The sequence below is a fragment of the Hippopotamus amphibius genome, chromosome 2, assembly GCF_030028045.1.
Source record: "Hippopotamus amphibius kiboko isolate mHipAmp2 chromosome 2, mHipAmp2.hap2, whole genome shotgun sequence".
In the NCBI taxonomy this organism is placed as follows: Eukaryota; Metazoa; Chordata; class Mammalia; order Artiodactyla; family Hippopotamidae; genus Hippopotamus; species Hippopotamus amphibius.
The window spans coordinates 178,972,437-178,990,616 of NC_080187.1; the positions used below are offsets into that span (position 1 = coordinate 178,972,437).

Below are 18,180 nucleotides of genomic sequence, written 5' to 3' on the forward strand. Positions count from 1 at the left end.
ACACATTCATTAGGGAATGCTTAAATTTCATAAAAATCCTTAATGCTAAGCATTCAAAACACTGAATAGTTTCTAGCTTTTAAAGTTGAACTTGAGGGTACCAGAATATTACCCTAATATATATAGCAGATAGGAGGACTATGTTCAGTTACATATGATGAATTCTAAGCTAAGTTTCATGTTACATCTGAATACTGTACTTCGTTACCATACCTTCCCCAGAATAGTACTCAGTTGGGACAATATTTTCATCCCATATGATTTTCTCAGTTGGATACAAAGGCATCTGGTTCAACTGCTGAATCTGGGAAATTCGACGTTCATGACGAGATACCTAAAGGAAACAGGTTTAGAAAGAAAGTCAGAAGCATCTTTTTTCAACCAAAATAATTTACGGAGAAATTCCCCACAAAGTATGGAATGAGAAGTTTCACGTCTTTCAGTTATTGAGTTATTGTGGCACTTGACAAGAGAATTTTTTTTTCTCCTTTTTTCATGTTCTCCACAAATCAAAGAAGAAAGAGGTACTAATCTGATGAACTTTGCAATGAACTTCCAGCACCTCTTCTTATGGGCTATGTGCAAGCTGGACAAGTTACTTCAATCTCCCTGATTTTAGTTTCCCTTTCAGTAAAATGGATTAAAATGCCTCTCCTTTCTTAGGTTTCTTATGAAAATGAAATGGAATACTGTAAAATAGTGTCAAAGTGCCTGGCCCAAGCCAACTCCTTAAAACCCACAGCAATACAGCATTCACCAGTGTAAGAAAAAAATGGGAGCCCTAAGTCCTAGGTTATAGTTTTCATTCTTGTACTAACTAGCTAAACAATCTGGATAAGTTTATTAATAATTTGGCCTCAGTCTTTGTAAAACAAGAGAGTTGGACTTGATGATCTCTATGTACTCTTCCACTGTTGTATTATAGTGACCTATCTCAAATACAGAAATAAGCGTTAACTAAGAGATGCTAAAATAATGACATATTTGAAAAACGTGTCACATTCTTTTCAGTAGAAATAGTATTGTTTTAGAAAGAAGACAGTGTGATATCATCTAAGCAATATGCATATCTGAATTTTTTAATCATATTTGGTTGGATATTAGAAGAATCCAAAGCCTGAGGAAATCCTTTAAGAGGGGAGGAAATGAAAGATAATGCTATAGCACTATAAATTTTTTAAACTGCTTTCTTTTCACATAACTATTTAAATTTTAAGGATGAAATTTTAGCTATAAGACCCTAAAAGCATAGACAGGATCAACTTTATACCCAAACCTATTTTCCATTAGAAAGGTTCCTGGAAAAAAATCCTCATTTCTTTCTATAGTAAGGATTTATTATTAATCTCCAAAACCTGACTTACCAGAGAAGATTTTACATTATCAGAAAATAGGACAAGGAATTTTTAGAAAGCACTTGTAGTCAGAGACAATGAAAAGTGATTTGTGTGAAGGAAGGCAAAGATAGTGACCCAAGACATACATTTCATGCAAGTAAATTTATCGATAAAAAAGTATTTTCCATACTTGAGTTAATTTAAAACGCTTCCCAAGGATTTCTCTCCAAATGGCACTTACACACCTGTCACCAGGCTTAAAACACCTGCTACAAATAGTTTCCTGTTACTACCCAAAAACAAGCATATCATCTTCCTCTCTACAGTAAAGAACTGTATTTTATACACTATACTAGAAGTATTAGCTTGAAATATGTCACAAAAACATGTGCCCATTATTGCTCCATATGTGTAAAAAAAGGTATATACATATACATGTGGTGTACATTTGTATACGTATAAAAAATGTCTGAAACGTATAAAAGACAACTCAACCTTATAGCAGTCAGCAAACAAAAAATTAAAACAAGCTATTTTTCTTATGAACCTATGAAACTGGCAAGATTGAGATGACATCCGATGCCTCTAAGAGCTTAAGGAGACATACTTTAATACACTGTTGATGGGAACGTACAGTTTTTGGAGGATAGATTGGCTGCAGCTTTTATCTTTTAAATAAGCACATCAAATATTTTCACTTCTGGGTACCTCTCCTAAATGTCCACATATGGGGACAGAGAGGCATGTATAAGGACTGTATCATTATTTGTACTAGTGAGCACGCAAACAACCTAGAAATTCATAGTGGGGTTTGGTTAAATACATATCCACTTTATGAAATACCTTATGGAAGTTCAAAAAATAAGGTATACCCCTTCCCCTCAATTTTGCTATGAATCTAAAACTGCACTAAAAAAAAATAAAACTTCACACAAAACAGTATTAGTTTAATTGCTGATGTTCAAACTAATACTCATTTCCCAAAATGATTGAGAAATTCCTTAGAATTCTTAAACCACTAAGTTGGTAATAACTTTTTCTATTTCTAAACATTCCTGAGTTCTCTAGTGATAAAGGTATGGCTTAATATTCAAGGTACTATATTTAAATAACAAAAAATAAACATAAATAGATACAAATATATATGTATTATCTCTGTGTGTGTGTGTGTGTGTGTGTGTGTGTAGGTGTAACTGTGACCTCTTAAAGGCAGGAACAGCATTGGCCATTTTTGTATCCCCAGTGCCTGAATCCAGAGCTTGACACACGTGTTGCTCATAAATGTTTGCATGGCAAGAATCCATGCTATAAAGTAATTTTAAGAGGTAAGAAACTTGAAAAAAGAAGCCTAACAAAATCAAATAATGATATAATTCCAAAACAAATAGGAATTACCTATCAATTTTTTAGCCCAGGAAAAAAAACTGTATCAACCTACATGTTTAAGAATGATTCAGGGACTTTCCTGGTGGTCCAGTGGTAAGGAATCCATCCTGCAATGCAGGAGATGTGGGTTTGATCCCTGGTCGGGGAACTAGGATCCCACATGCCACAGGGCAACTAAGTCCACAGGCCACAACTACTGAGCCCATGCACTTCAACTAGAGCGCCCGTGTGCCACAAACTACAGAGCCTATGCGCCCTGGAGCCCACGTGCCACAACCAGAGAAGAGAAGACCTGCACGCCATAACTAGAGAGAAGCCCACACACCACAACAAAAGATCCCACTTGCTGCAACAAAGACCCAATGCAGCCAAAAATAAAAATAAATAAAATTAAAAAAATATTTAAAAAAATGATGTGAAAAAGTAGAGAAAATCATGTGCAAAATTCAAAGAACATTAATATTTACCAACAATTCTAGAAGAAATTCTTTATCAAAAGTTGTGTCTTCAGCCTTAGGAAGAGTTGGTAACAAGCAGAGGTATGATGCCACCTGGTGGAGTGTATTTGAACTGTAGAATAAAGAATATTCAGATCAGAATATTTTATTACAACTTAATTCACTTTTGAAACATAACTTTACAGATTGCTTAAAAATTTTTACCTTGAAAATATAACCCTATGACACAAGCAACAACTATATGAAACCAGCAATGAGTTAAATCCCTAATACAGAATTCTCAAAGTGTCTTCTGCAAACCTCTCGTGGTCCCCCAGATTGTTTCAGGGAATCTACAAGAACAATACTTCTTCATATTAATGCCAAGACATTAGTTTTCACTGTCTTTATGTATACAGTGACAGTGTGATGATGAGTTAACACTGGTGGCACGGACCAAGGCAGCAGCACCAATCACTACAGTAAGTGGTCACAGCATTCCTCACTGCCACACACACGATTATTAAAACAAACAAAAAAATCCCACCAGTTTTGTTTAAAAATGTCCTTGATGAAACAGCAAAAAATTATTAATGTTATTAAATTTGAACTTGAGTATCTGTTTTTAAAAAAAATCTGTGTGACAGAGTGGGAAGTACACATTTTGCACACAGTTTTTATTTGTGTAAAAAGAACGTTTGTTGACAACCTATAGTTATTCAGACTTGAATAATAACAAAAAACCTGAGCAAAATAAACCTAACATCAAGGAAAGTAACTGACAGTATTTGTTGCCAAAGATAAAATTTGAATTTCTTAGTGAAAAACTGGAATTCTGAAAAGCTGGCACTTGCCACTACTTACTTGACAGCTTCTCACTACTCAAATACAGTTTCATTACCCCCCAAAGCCCCTCAAACTCTATCCTTGCTCCTGGCAACCACTAATTTGTTTTCAATCTCTATAAATTTGCTTTTTCCAGAAGGTCAAATAAATGGAATCATATACTATGTAGCCTTTTGACACTGGCTGCTTTCACTCAGCATAATATATTTGAGATTCACCCACACTGTTGTGTGTATCTGTAGTTGGTTCCTTTTTATTGCTGAGTAATATTCCACGATATGGATATACCACAATGTGTTTATTTACTCACCAGTTGAAGCATATTTATACATTTCTGTTTTTGATAACTATAAATAAAGCCACTATATACACTTCTGTACAGATTTTTCTGTGAATGTAAGTTTCCATTTCTCTTGAATATGTCTATGAGAACACTAAATCACACAGTAAGTGTAAGTGCATGTTTGTGCCAAGAAACTATCAAATATTTCCACAGTGGCACTACCATTCTGAATTCTCATCAGCAAGAGAATTCCAGTTGCTCCACACCCCTGTCAAGAGTCAATACACTGTTGTTTTTACAAACAATTCTAATAAGTACGTAATGGTATCTCATTATGATTTAAATTTGCTTTTTCCTAATGACTAAGGATTTCTTTTGGCATCTTTCTATAGGCTTACTGAAATCTATATATCTTCTCTGGTGAAGTATCTGTTCAAATCTATATCGAATTTTTTATTAGTTTTCTTATAACTGAGTTCTGAGACTTCCAGATACCAGTCCATCATCAGATATGCATTTCAGCCAGTATTTTCTCCCACTTCGGGGCTTGTTTTTCATTCTCTTAACAATGTCTTTCAAATAGAAATTTTAAATTTTGATGAAGTCCAATTAGTTTTTTTCCTTATGGGCTGTACCCTGGCGTCTACGGAAATCTTTGCACAAAGCACAATCACAAAGATTTTCTCCTATGTTTCCTATGTTTTAATTTTGATATTTAGGTCTATGATTCATTTTGAGTTAGTTTTTATATATGATGTGAGGAATGGGTCAAGCTTCATACTTTGCATATGGCTGTCCAATTGTTCCAGCACCATTGTTGAAACTGTCTTTTTTCCATTGAGTTGCCTTGGCACCTTAGGCAAAAACCAACTAACCACATATGTATGGTCTATTTCTGAACTCAACTCTGCTTCAGGGGCCTATAACAGCAACCCTGTTTTCCATAACACACTGTCTTGATTACCATAAGATTATATAGCAAGTCTTGAAATTAGGCAGTGGAAATCCTCCAACTTTGTTCTTTTCCAAAATGGTTTTGACTATGCTAGTTCCTTGGCCTTTCCCTATTAGTTTTAGAATAAGCTTGTAAGTTTCTGTAAAATATCCTGCTGGGACTTTGAGTGGAACTGAATTATAGCTACAGATCAGTCTGGGTAGAATTCACACCTTAACTGAGTCCTCTCATTCATGTACAAGGCATATCTCTCCATTTAAAAAATCAATTCACTTTAATTACACAGATTTCCTTAACATGGTTTCAGACACCACAATGAAACTAATTTTTAAGAAATCTACCAACTGTCAAATTTTGATCTGTATCAAAGAATAATATTCCTAATTACTTAAAAAAGCTATTAAAATAAATTCCCTCTGTGTAAGACTGGCTTTTCTTCATTTACTTCAGGCAAAATAACATCTTAGAACAAACTGAATCCAAAAGCAGATCTGCAAATCCAACTGTCTTTCATTAAGCCAGACATTAAAAAGATCTGCAAAAATGTAAAACAACGCTATTCGTCTATGTATTTTTTTTCATTTTGGAGAATAAATTTTTCATTAACAATATGTATGATAATATACAATGGATTTTACCTGATTTTTAAAAAAAATTAAATATTTAAAATTTCTCCAGTTTTAACTTCTAATGTAGTAAATATAATGGCTATAATCCACATTAAAAAAGTTCTTTGTGATCCTCAATAATTTTTACAAGTGTAAAGGAGCTCTATCAACAAAAATAAATTTCCTGGACAGACTATACAGCTATTAAATTAAATGCAAAAAAAATCTACAAAAGTGCTTTAGAAATATAGTATTTTTGTAATCTTTTGGTGAAGAAGGCCTTCTAAATAAAGCATTTCTTATTGTTACTAAAAAGAAGATTGAAAGATGTGATTAAAAATTTAAAACATCTGTAATAACAAAATATACCGTAAACAAAGTTTAAAAGTTAAATGAGAAACTGAAACAAAATAATTTCAACATAAACTAGACAAACTATTAATATACAGAATAAAGGTTCCTTATTTTTAAAAAAATCAATAAAATGACAAACAATGGAATACAAAATAGCAAAGGATAACAACCAGAAAGTTACATATAATCACAGAATGCAAGTAAAACAATGAGAAGTTTTTTGTCCTTGGATTGGCAAAAACGAAAAACTAATTTACCTAGTGTTGGTAGGGAGAGAAATAAACCCTCAAACACTATTGCTGTAAGTGTATGACTGGCATTTTTTGGGGGAAGATAATTTAGCGATATATAACAAAATTTAAACTCATAACCCCTTTGAGTCAACCATTCTGCTTCTGGGAATCAGTACTAAAATTTTTAAAACAGAAGTAAAAAGAATGTTCATTGGTTAATTGTTTATTATACTCAAAAATTTAAAAATTAAAGATCTGTCAGTAGACAAGTGATTAAAAAATAGTATGGTAGACCTGTTCAATGGAACTCAATGCCGTTATTTAAAAGAAGGAAGCAGACCTATGTGTTATTATAAGTTATTACTATATCCTCATATGAAAATGAATGACCAAACCCATCTCAGTTAGTTTCAGTTTAAACAGCCAGTTAACTAAACATAAATTCTCCCAAGAGTTAAGGAAAATGGGGACATAATAGAGTACAGCGGTCAGAAGTTAGGGCTCAGAAAAAGAATGAAATTTTGCCATTTGCAACAAAATGGATGGACCCTAACGTCATCATGCCAAGTGAAATAAGTCATAAAGAGAAAGATAAATACTGTATGAGTCACTCATATGTGGAATTTAATAAAAACAAAAAATCCCCCCAAAACCAAGTTTACAAAATCAGAGAACAGATTGGTGGTTGCCCAAAGCAGACAGTGGGTGAAATAGTAAAGGAGATCAAAAGGTACAAACTTCCAATTATAAAATAACTCATGGAGATGTAATGTACAGCATGGTGACCATAATTAGTAATAGTGTATTGCATATTTGGAAGTTGTTGAGAAAGTAGACTGAGAAAGTAGATCTTAGATGTTCTCACAACAAGACCAAAAAAGTTCTATATATATGGGGATGAGTGCTACCTAGACTTGTGGTGATCAATTTCACAACAAATACCAGTATTAAATCATTATGCTGTACACCTGAAACTAATAATGTTTTATGTCAATTATACCTCAAAAAAAAAAAAATTCAGGCTCAGAAATCAGACTATCTAGGGTCAAATCCTATCTCTGCCACTTACTTGCTGTGTGACTTAGGCAAAGCACTTAACTCTTCTGTGCCTTGGCTACCTTATATGTAAAATGGTACCTACTCCTCTCCCATGAATATTTTGAGGATTAAATTATTTATATACTAGTAGAGTACCTATCATCAAGTAAATATATGTCTGCTATTATTGCTAATTTCAAAAAAGTACACTCTCAGATACAGATGCCAGAGAACATTACAATTTAACAAACTATAAACATGCAAAAATTTTCTTATGTCTAACCTCTAATATCACTTATTATGAATATTTATTGGTTTGTACTGTACGTCGTTTATGGCTGATGGGATACCAGCTTATGTTCTACTCTAAAAAAATTTAAGATCTAGGAAAACTGTGTAAGTTATGAAAAATAAAAATTTTACCAAAAAAAAAAAAGAGATGTATAATTATGTTTGAGTGACTCAAAGATAACAAATACTAGAGAGAAGCACTAGTCTTAGTTGTCAATAAACAGTAGTGCAACAAGTTAACATCACCTAAAGTAGTGCAAAAATAACTAAAAGCAAAAAAGAAAATTAAAATTCAGTTGTCCATTCATATTGCCTTACCTAAGAGGTCCAAAAAGCTTGACCAAGGATTCCCGAGTATCTACTTCTGAGACATTTGAGAGGGCAAAATCATACAGTTCAGGAAAATGTGCAAAAGCAGCTCTCTAGAAAAGAACAGAAAAATTAATTAATGCCTACATATTAATACAATAAACTACAACTTATATACTGCAAAATGGAAAAAAAACTTTTTAAATTAATGCACTTCTCTTTCTTATATTCTACTCATATGTGACCTCTGCCTTATTCAAAAGCACTAGATACAATGGGAAAGAAATTAGAATTGTTCTAACGGGAGTGTAAAAACAAAGAGTCAATGTTCAGTTTTTGATTTCTAAAACTGTATTCTGAATATACATGAAAATAGCCACGAAGGCCAGCTTCACTGACAGAAGAGAAAAAACAAAACAAAACACTTTATTATTAAGAATTGGCCTAACAAAACTAAAAGAAAGTCTCAAGGGCAATTCCCACTGAAGAGGTATCTCGAGGGAGAGGCCTATAGCACAGTGTGCTTGTGCCCTGTTTTACGCTGGAACTCTGGAAAGAGAGAACCTCACAGGGTTAACACCTCCAACCAACATGGGGTAAGCTGCAAGAAAACAGAAAAAACAGCATTATGCTGATTTAATTAAGTGCGGGTGAGGTAACACCCCTAGTCCTCCATAAAGCCTATGTGGCACAGGGAAGATCCACAAGTTTTCATGCGCTCTGTAGTGCATGACACAGAGGTTGCCAAGGTTATGGATGAGCCTGCCATGAAATTACTACAGGCAATGGCAAAATGACCCTGCAACCAAGCCTGAAAGTGAACTGCCTGAGGTAGGAAATGAAGGAGAGTCAGCTCCCAGTGCCAAGAGAACAGCCACACACCAAACCACCTGTGGTCACTTCAAGGGCAGAGGCAGAAAGACAAAAACACTAATGTTGAGAAAAGCAGGAAAAGATGTCTGAGCTGGGACAGTGTGCAGATCACTCCTCTTCCAAACAATGAGGCTGTCTGAGTGTCTCCATGTACCTAGATGCCATTTTGGGAAAGAAGAGGGAGAGCAGAGACTCCTTGAGAGATAGTGAACCTGATTATGAAGGACAATTTGAGTCTTTACCCAAAAAAACTCTTTAAAATGTAAAGAAGTGAATTACTTTAAATTGAGAAATAAAAGCTTCTTTCTGCCACCAGATGAAAATAAGTTCAAGAGCAAAATGAGGGGCTTCCCTGGTAGCGCAGTGGTTAAGAATCCGCCTGCCAATGCAGAGGACACGGGTTTGAGCCCTGGTCCGGGAAGATCCCACATGTTGTGGAGCAACTATGCCCATGCACCACAACTACTGAGCCTGTGCTCTAGAGCCTGCGAGCCACAACTACTGAAGCCCTCGAGCCTAGAGCCTATACTCTGCAACAAGAGAAGCCACCTCAATAAGAAGTCTATGCACTGCAACGAAGAGCAGCCCCCGCTTGCCTCAACTAGAGAAAGCCTATGCACTGCAATGAAGACCCAATGCAGCCAATAAATAAGTAAATAAATTTATTAAAAATAAATAAATAAATAAATAAGAGCAAAATGAGCTCAGTAATAGAAACAAAGGTACTCTGGGGGCATATCTGAGCTGCACTGGTAAATTTCAGTCCCATTACATGTGTTTATCTTTTAAATGTACAAAGTACACATACTTTGTCAAGTTGAAACACTCTTTCATAAAATAAAACTGATATTTAAACACACCAAACTGGCCCAGTAACTAATATTTTTTGAGTGTCAGATATCAATATACTGATTCTCAAGATTGAGGACTATAAACGAAAGCCTTTTCTCTTATGAATCCATCAGAATTAGCAATATTGTAAAAATTCAAGATGAACACACTATTAAATTAGTACCTTTCCTATTTGTACTATATAAAACCTAAATTTTTTATGACCCAACTTCATGGAGCAGACACAAAGGCTATAATGCATTTCAATTACCTGTAGAGAAGTAATTCTGTCATAGTGAATTGTGGTCATCTCATTCTCTGTCAGAGCGTTTCCAGTCTGGTCATTAATCTCAAAACCAGTATAGAACTTAAGCATGTCCAAAAGCTGAAAGGATACATTTAAATTAATTGTGTAAACATGAGAACAAGAGAGCAAAAAACAGACACTATTAAAAGTAATAAACAAGTCCACATACGTTCTTAGAGGTACTGAAAAGCTTTGGAATGTAAACATTGCAACTAATGTTTCAGAACATATACAAACAGGTTTTATTTATGTGAGAATAAAGTATATGCCTTGTGAATAAATTAAGTCTATTTCATATACATGGTCTACTTCTACAGGGAAGAACTTAAACTGCAATCCCAATACTAAAGACTTTAAGGAACTAATCAAAGTCAGTCAATCATTTTAATGGAAAAAAAATCTATCTACATCTCTGTAAATGTATAGAACTATACTATTAGAGGGAACTTCTGAGGTCTTATGCCACTTAGAATTTTCTGATGAAGGTTTTGCAACTTGCAATTAGAGATGCTCTTCTCTATGCTGCTATTAGAAAAAAAGAGCAAGGTGGGAAAAGCTAAGTTACTCATTCCTCTCTTTGGTCTCCATGGCCATCAAGCCCTTTCTTTGGCTTAGTTCCTCCTGCTAATGAAGGCCTGCTTTCCCCCTGTGCTTTCCCCCCACAGCTTTCTCCAGCTGTGATCTCATTGAAAGGCAAGTCTTAGAAGTTTGTTAGAAAACTTTTCATCTGGATGACACTGCAAGAAATAGGAAACCTTAATACTGTGTCTTCCTACCCAAGGCAGTAAACAAAGTGCACTTGCGTTCCAACTCAAGGCAGCAGACTAAGTGTATATGTACTTCCACACTACCAACTGCCTCTGTCACCACCGTCTTATGCAAAGAGAGCCAAGATATTAGGGCATAGTTGGCTGGAAATTAATGCTCATCATCTATTATAGCCCACAGTGGTTACGGACATAGAATCAAAATATATGAGTATGTGGAACTACATCACACATAATTGAGTCTAATAATAAAATCACACGATTAACAAAAGGTTTATTTAAATTACTTATTCCCCTCAAATTTAATAAATGCTTGTTTTACTGTTTACATTAATAAAATGAATATTTAGAAGAGAAAAAAGTTTATAATATAAAATTAGTAGAGGCCACCTACACAAGAAGGCATCCATTATTTGTATGTTAAGACTTGGTTTTACTTTAAAATGACTAATTAGGAATTTACATCATTCAATTCAGTATTTGGCAATATCTACTTTGTGCCATGCTCCCAGTTGCATGGCAAAGAAAGAAAAGATGAACTTAGAAACAAAAACAGTAAGTATGTTCAGATACACCAATGCTCACCTGGGAAAAAAGATGGCCATCCTCTTCTCTACGAACAAGACTGGAAAGGTAACAGTGAACCAAAAGGTGGGAGTCATCCAGGATGGTGTTAAACCAGCGTCTTGTGGGGAGTAGGGCCTAGAGAAAATAATCATCAGAGCAATAAGTCTGAATGTTCTCCCAGGTACAGGTGAAGTCTACTGATACTTAGCACAGAAGTGCTAATCACATACAAAGTACTCCCAGTCCCTCAAAAGACACTCTGCACAAAGCAAAGGGTCTGGTTCATGCTGTAAATAAATTCAGTGGTAATGTTTCTAAATGAAATCTAGCACTGGAAGAATATCTCAGATATCTTGGCCAGTAGTTTTCAAACAAAATCCTATATGAAATCCTAATAAGTCAATTCTACACAGGTTTAAAAATGGGGAAAAGGGAGTGGAAAACCCTACATGGAGATTCCTCTCAGCTTCCTCTTCGCACAGTGTCCTATGACAGTCAGCAAGACAATACTGAGAAACTATGACAATCGCAGCTTGGAAACCACTAATCTAGTCAAATATCCTCATGTTAAAGAGGAGGTTATGGAGATCCTCAGAGATTATAGTCACTGGCAGAGCTGGAATTTAAATTAAGATTGCATGAATGACTGCTAGTCCAGTACTCTAATCCTCATGTCTAGAAACCACCTTGGCTCTCCCAATAAGGAATGAACAGAAAGGATTTTCTTTCAATTTTCTGCATTAAAGAGGGAGAGGAAATGAAAGGAAATGAGTTCAATCTGAACTACACCAATTCGGCATCTGAACTTTGCATCAAAATCTTAAGAATCTTAATTTTAAAAATGGACAATAGCAAGTAGCTATATTTTTCTTCATCAGTAATATTAGGCACGTTTAGAAAAGTGAGATTATTAAAGAGATGGCCATAAATCTATGACTTCATCCCTTTTTAAAACTCTATAAAGGAGTAATAAAATGTGACAAAATAAATTGCCATTGCTGGACTCATGTTTAATAACTGTACTAAATAATGTTTTTTATACAAACTCAGCCATTTGACAGTCATCTGAAAACTTCAAGGGTCAATCACTTTTGAGCTTCTTCTCTATAAGACACTTTGAAATAGGTACAAACAAACTAAGGCCAGTTTGAGATGATAAAGAAATACTTCATATATAGTCATATGCTAAGTCTTAGCCTCCTTAATGATTATGTAACAGAAAAGTCTGCATACTTCTTACCTCTAGATCAATCATAAGTTCAATAAATCTTTCACAGTAATGAACTTTGTCCATAGTGACAGGTTCTAGACATAACAGAGACAACATTAAAACTTTCTTACTTAGGTCATTCTATGGTACTATATCTTAAAATTGGCATTTATTTAGTTATTTAAACAAGGTTATTTGTCTCATTCATCAGGATTGGACTAACTATGATTCAGAGCATAGATCTCACATATATTTCAAAAAGGGCAGGTCTTACCCTTACATTAAGCTCTATAAATATGAGACAACGAAAAACGTAGCTTGGATCAGAGACACACTTTAAAAATCAGACCTGCAAAAATATTTTTAAAGTGTTAATTTTAAAAAATCTGTACCGAATGATTAGATTTTAAAAAAACTTGGAGACAGAAAAACTAGAAAGGCAGTTTTATCTCAGTTCTTGATCTACTTTCCTTACTTTCTTCACATACGAAACATCTAGAACTTCTTTCATATGCATAAACACATACATGCATGTGTACATGTATACACACAATGATACATTTATTATCTTTAGAAAGCACAGAAAATGGGTGGTGAAGATACCTAACAAACTACTTAAAGGGATAATTTTTGTGACTTTTTTTCACTGTACATATGTTAACTTTGACATTAAAATGTCAATGAGCTATTATATATTTTAAAAATCACTATCTTATGTTATTCTTATGTGAGCATTAATGTACTATTTTTAAAAACATTTTTGTTTTTAAAATTATTACAACCTTGTGACATGACATACATCAGAGTACGAATCTTTTTTTTCTAATGTCAGAAAATGTTCTGTGGACTTGAGGACACGGGAAAGAGGGGAAGGGGAACCTGGGACAAAGTGAGAGAGTAGCAGTGACATACATACACTACCAAATGTAAAACAGATGGCTAGTGGGAAGATGCTGTATAACACAGGGAGATCAACTCGATGATGGGTGATGACCTAGATGGGGGGGATAGGGAGGGTGGGAGGGAGGCTCAAGGGGGAGGGGATATGGGGATATATCTATAAATACAGCTGATTCACTTTGTTGTACAGTAGAAACTGGTACAACAATTATACTCCGATACAGATCTGAAAAGAGAAGAAAGGAAGGAAGGAAGGAAGGAAGGAAGGAAGGAAGGAAGGAAGGAAGGAAGGAAGGAAGGAAGGAAGGGTAAAAGAAAAAGATGTTCTGCTATTTTACCAGCTGAAACCATTCTGGCAAGATTATTTCAATTGAAAAGAGATAATTTCAGGGTCCCGAGTCTAAAGACTCCCAGTAGTGAATAACCCAGTGCTAGACCTGTAGAAAGCATCCTACAAATGCTTAAATAAATCCACTTATTTGTAACCTACAGGAAAATAGAAGGCTTTATGTGAAGAAAGAAATATGAATACTTCTGTGACTAACAACACTTGTCCATAATCCAAACCTTAAAAAAACATAACTATAGAATTTCACAGCTGGAAAAGACCTTAGAGAACGTCTGTACTAGCTCTTCATTTTCCAAGTAAGAAACTGAGGACCAGAGGAAAATAACTTTATAAAAGTATAGAACAAAGTAATGGTTGGTTAGGATTGGAATCCAGGTTTTGTGAGACACAGCCTAGGTCACACAGTTGCTAAAACTACCGGATTTAAAGGAGTGACTTTTAAATTAAATCTGCTCAAACTGGTCCTCTGTTGTATCTTTTGTTCTCATTACTGTCAAAGGAAAATAATTTTGTCCAAAATTTTTAAGGTGAGCAAAATCTGTATTCTGTATTTTTATTTATAGCTTGAGAAAATTACTGGCAATGGCCTATTTAAAATTAGAACATGGACGGAAGATGCCTTAGAGGACTGGGGCGGGGAGGGTGGGGGGGACTCGAGGGGGGGGGAGTCGAGGAAGGGAGGGAATACGGGGATATGTGTATAAAAACAGATGACTGAACTTGGTGTACCCCCAAAAAAATAAAAAAAAATAAAATAAAATAAAATAAAATAAAATAAAATTAGAACATGATGCTTGGCACTCAATTTCTGAGTTCTGGTAGATAATGTTGCATATTTTTATACTAATTGGCCCTACTAGGCATATTCTTCAGAGCTAAAGCCCTGTTATTCCAATTTCAGACAGCAACATATCCTTATCATCTGTTTTTTATGTGTATTGCATATTTTTCCTTTTTTCTGAAAGCAGTCCTGACATCACAAATCAACCTAACACAGATTGCCTTTATAACAAGTGATATGGACATTTTGTTTGTCATGACCCTGTAAAATGAAACTACACACAATCTTTTTTACGCTTTTAAAAATTAGTTTTCTGTTTCCTAAGTATGTAATCTATCCATTTTTATGCCCTCTCTGAACTGGCACACTATTTTCATCACCTTGTTGGTTCCTTTGCCAGCAAGTTAACAAATTTTAATTAAAACTCAAGATCAATCTAAGAAATTTTGTTTCCTGACAATATATTATGACAATGGCAACAGTTAGTGGTTTATAGGTTGTTAAAATTACTGCAGGTCCTATATTATTATATTTACTTGACTTTCAAACCTTTTTAGATGATATCAACTTTTTTTTTTTTTTTTTTGGCTACACTGTGTAGCTTGTGGGATCTTAGTTCCCCGACCAGGGATCCAGGTCCACAGCAATGAAAGCACTGAGTCCTACACACTGGACCACCAGGGAATTCCCAACATGACATCAATTTTTATGACCCTAATTATTATAGACATTACTGGTTCTCATTATTACTATTTGTGTCAAGGAAACCAAATCTAAGCCCTCTTTCCAGGTTTAAGGTGCTTAACCGAAAGATTTAAATATACAAATAGTGACTTAGATTATAAGCATATGACAATTTTTTCTTTATAATGATGTTGCTAGTAATATTGGGTTGGCCAACGGTTCGTTCAGGTTTTTTCTCTAAGATGGCACAGGAAAACCCGAACGAACTTTTTGGCTAACCCAATAATATGCCCCAAATCAACTACCATAAATTAGCACTTATAGCATTAGCATCTATTCCTCACTGAATTACAGATGTGATTTTTGGTTGTAAACTTATTACTTGGGGCGGGGGGGTTGGGCGGGCGGCAACATTTATAAGTAAATAATTGTTGTATTTCAGTTTAAACAAAGCTACAATCTGATTCATATAGATGGTATAATCTCTGGTGCATATAAATATGGTACACCTACAGAACTATTCTTTGATTATATTCCAGTTAGAAAATAAAATATTAACAACCAATGACATATCATACATAGCATACATACACTTTTATTAAGTAAACAATGTTCTACTTGCAGTCATTAAATGCTTATAAAGATACTGCCAACCCAGCAGAACATAATTAGCTCCTCTTGGTACACAGGGGTCTTTCTCTCTCTCTCACACACATACACACACACACACGTATATCTATCTACAGTATAATCCTGATGTATTTTGAAATTTATACTCTACATAGTAAATATTTATATTTGTGTCATCAATGAATGGGGGCCACCACGGAGGAAAATCCTTCTCATTTCATCTTGTAGCTCGTATCTCAAAATAATTCTCCTCTTCCCATCCTAACAGTATCTGATATTGCCTGAAGACACTATTCAGCACCAAACTGTAAATGCCATGTGGACAGGGTCTATAACTATCTTGTTCACCATGTCCCACAACCTTGTTCAGGATCTGTGTCTTATAAGCAAGCTCCAAAAATATTTGCTAAATAAATGAACATTTCATAACCATGTTGGTGCTCTTAAATTATGTGAATTTCTAAGGCAGCCACAATATTCAGACTGGTAACATATTTGAAAAGGGAAGGACATAACCTCTTGTCAATATAATTTTAAATCAATCTGAGAGCAGTTTTTAGACTAAAGATTGGTAAATACTATATGGGAATCTAAATGGTAACTTCACAAATGAGCTGAGAAAAGGAAGAAAGTTACCAGAAAGTGGGACTGATTTCAGCACAGAGATAAACTTCTGGATGAGTTGTGAAAGAAATCTTCTTTCTTGATAGGCTCTAAAATCAGAGAGAAAACAAACAGTGATCAAATTATTTTTAAGAAATAACTATTTCAAAAGTAAATTTTAAATGCTGAACAGCCTTTCTTACATTCTTACACTGTTCAAAATGTTCCATTTCTCTCTAAAATCAGGACCATAATTTAAACACACTTCTTCTTTGAATGTAAATTTAGCACTACATGAAGAAAAGAAGAGCCTCATTACTGGCCTAATAAACTAGCCAAGAAAGCATCTCTGTCTTCTTACTGCAAAAGTTTTCATTTGTGATTTAAAGGTCAGGACTAGAAAGAAGTTTTCGAAATTTCATTTACAGTCTGCTCTTAACAACAAAAATCTAACATTTAAGTACGTAGTTAAAATGAGATGAGCAATTTCATACTTTAATGTTTAAACTATTAAATATAGGAGTATTACAACGTATAAAAATTAAATGTTAGTTTAAAAAATTTTTTGCTCATTACTAATTTAAGAGGCACTATGTACCAACTAATTAAAAAACAATCATCAGGTACTGGACAGCTACAAATGATTATGCCAGTCCTGCTGGAAATAAAAAGGGGATGACTAAAATATACTTGAAATGACAAGTCACAAAATATAATTAATGACACAAGCTAGTATTAATTAATAAAACAGGCTGAAATTAGCTGAGCACTTACTGCTCCAGGATTTGAGCTGTGTTAAGTATATCATACAAAATAATCTCATGCCGATAACAGTCCTATGAAACAGGTATTGTTGCCCTGATTTCACACTGAGGCTCAAAGAGCCACAGTAACTTCCCCAAAGTTACACAGCAGGTGAGTGTGAAACCTAGTTAAGTCTGATTGTAGAACCTAAAGTCTAATCATTACGAAAAGAGCTGATGTTTCAGTAAAAAACACAGTGTGTTTTAGGACTTCAGAAGAAGAAAGCACTATGGCTTAAAGTAGTTGGTCTGGAAAAGTGTTTAGAAGATTATCATTCAATTAAGTGGAGTAGGATATAAACAGAAGTTAGGGAAGGAATGTTTAAGAAACAATGAATAGTCTATCAATTTGGAATTAAATCATATTGAGGTAATGGGAAGAGAGGGTTTAAATTTTTTAAAAGTGGTCAAATAATGCAAAGATATTATGTAATTAGCCCAATCAAAAGGCCGCTGGTTAGAAAGATACTATGGAAGAGATGAGACTGGAGTTTGAAGTTAAAGAAAGGATATTCCTATTGTGACCCTAATATCCTCTCCTTAGAGCTCTCACTTCCTTACTCCCAAACTTATTTCTCTGACATCGGCTTTCTTCGGTTCTTTTCATATTTAGTAATGACCAGCGTAACTTCAAGCTTCATTTCTTTTTGTTCTCAACCATTTTTTCATGGTTTACATACCTCACCACATAATCTCACTCATACTCATGACTTCAACTACTATCTACAGGTAAACAGACTATGCTCCTAAGTGGATGAAAATATAAAACAGTCAGAAGAAGTTATCACAGGCCCAAGG

The 18,180-nt window shown here is 34.6% G+C and overlaps 1 protein-coding gene across 4 annotated transcripts in view; it reads right to left on the minus strand.

The window, feature by feature from the left end:
- Positions 1-18,180, minus strand: part of AQR (aquarius intron-binding spliceosomal factor) — a 102,863-nt gene that overhangs the window by 60,542 nt on the left and 24,141 nt on the right. For all 4 annotated transcript variants that reach the window (XM_057721511.1, XM_057721512.1, XM_057721510.1 and 1 more), the window contains 7 exons: positions 16,613-16,689; positions 12,663-12,727; positions 11,441-11,557; positions 10,053-10,166; positions 8,087-8,190; positions 3,191-3,293; positions 214-334 (listed from right to left, as the gene is read on the minus strand). In XM_057721511.1, the coding sequence (XP_057577494.1) occupies positions 214-334; positions 3,191-3,293; positions 8,087-8,190; positions 10,053-10,166; positions 11,441-11,557; positions 12,663-12,727; positions 16,613-16,689 (701 nt within the window). The remainder of the gene's footprint in view (positions 1-213; positions 335-3,190; positions 3,294-8,086; positions 8,191-10,052; positions 10,167-11,440; positions 11,558-12,662; positions 12,728-16,612; positions 16,690-18,180) is intronic.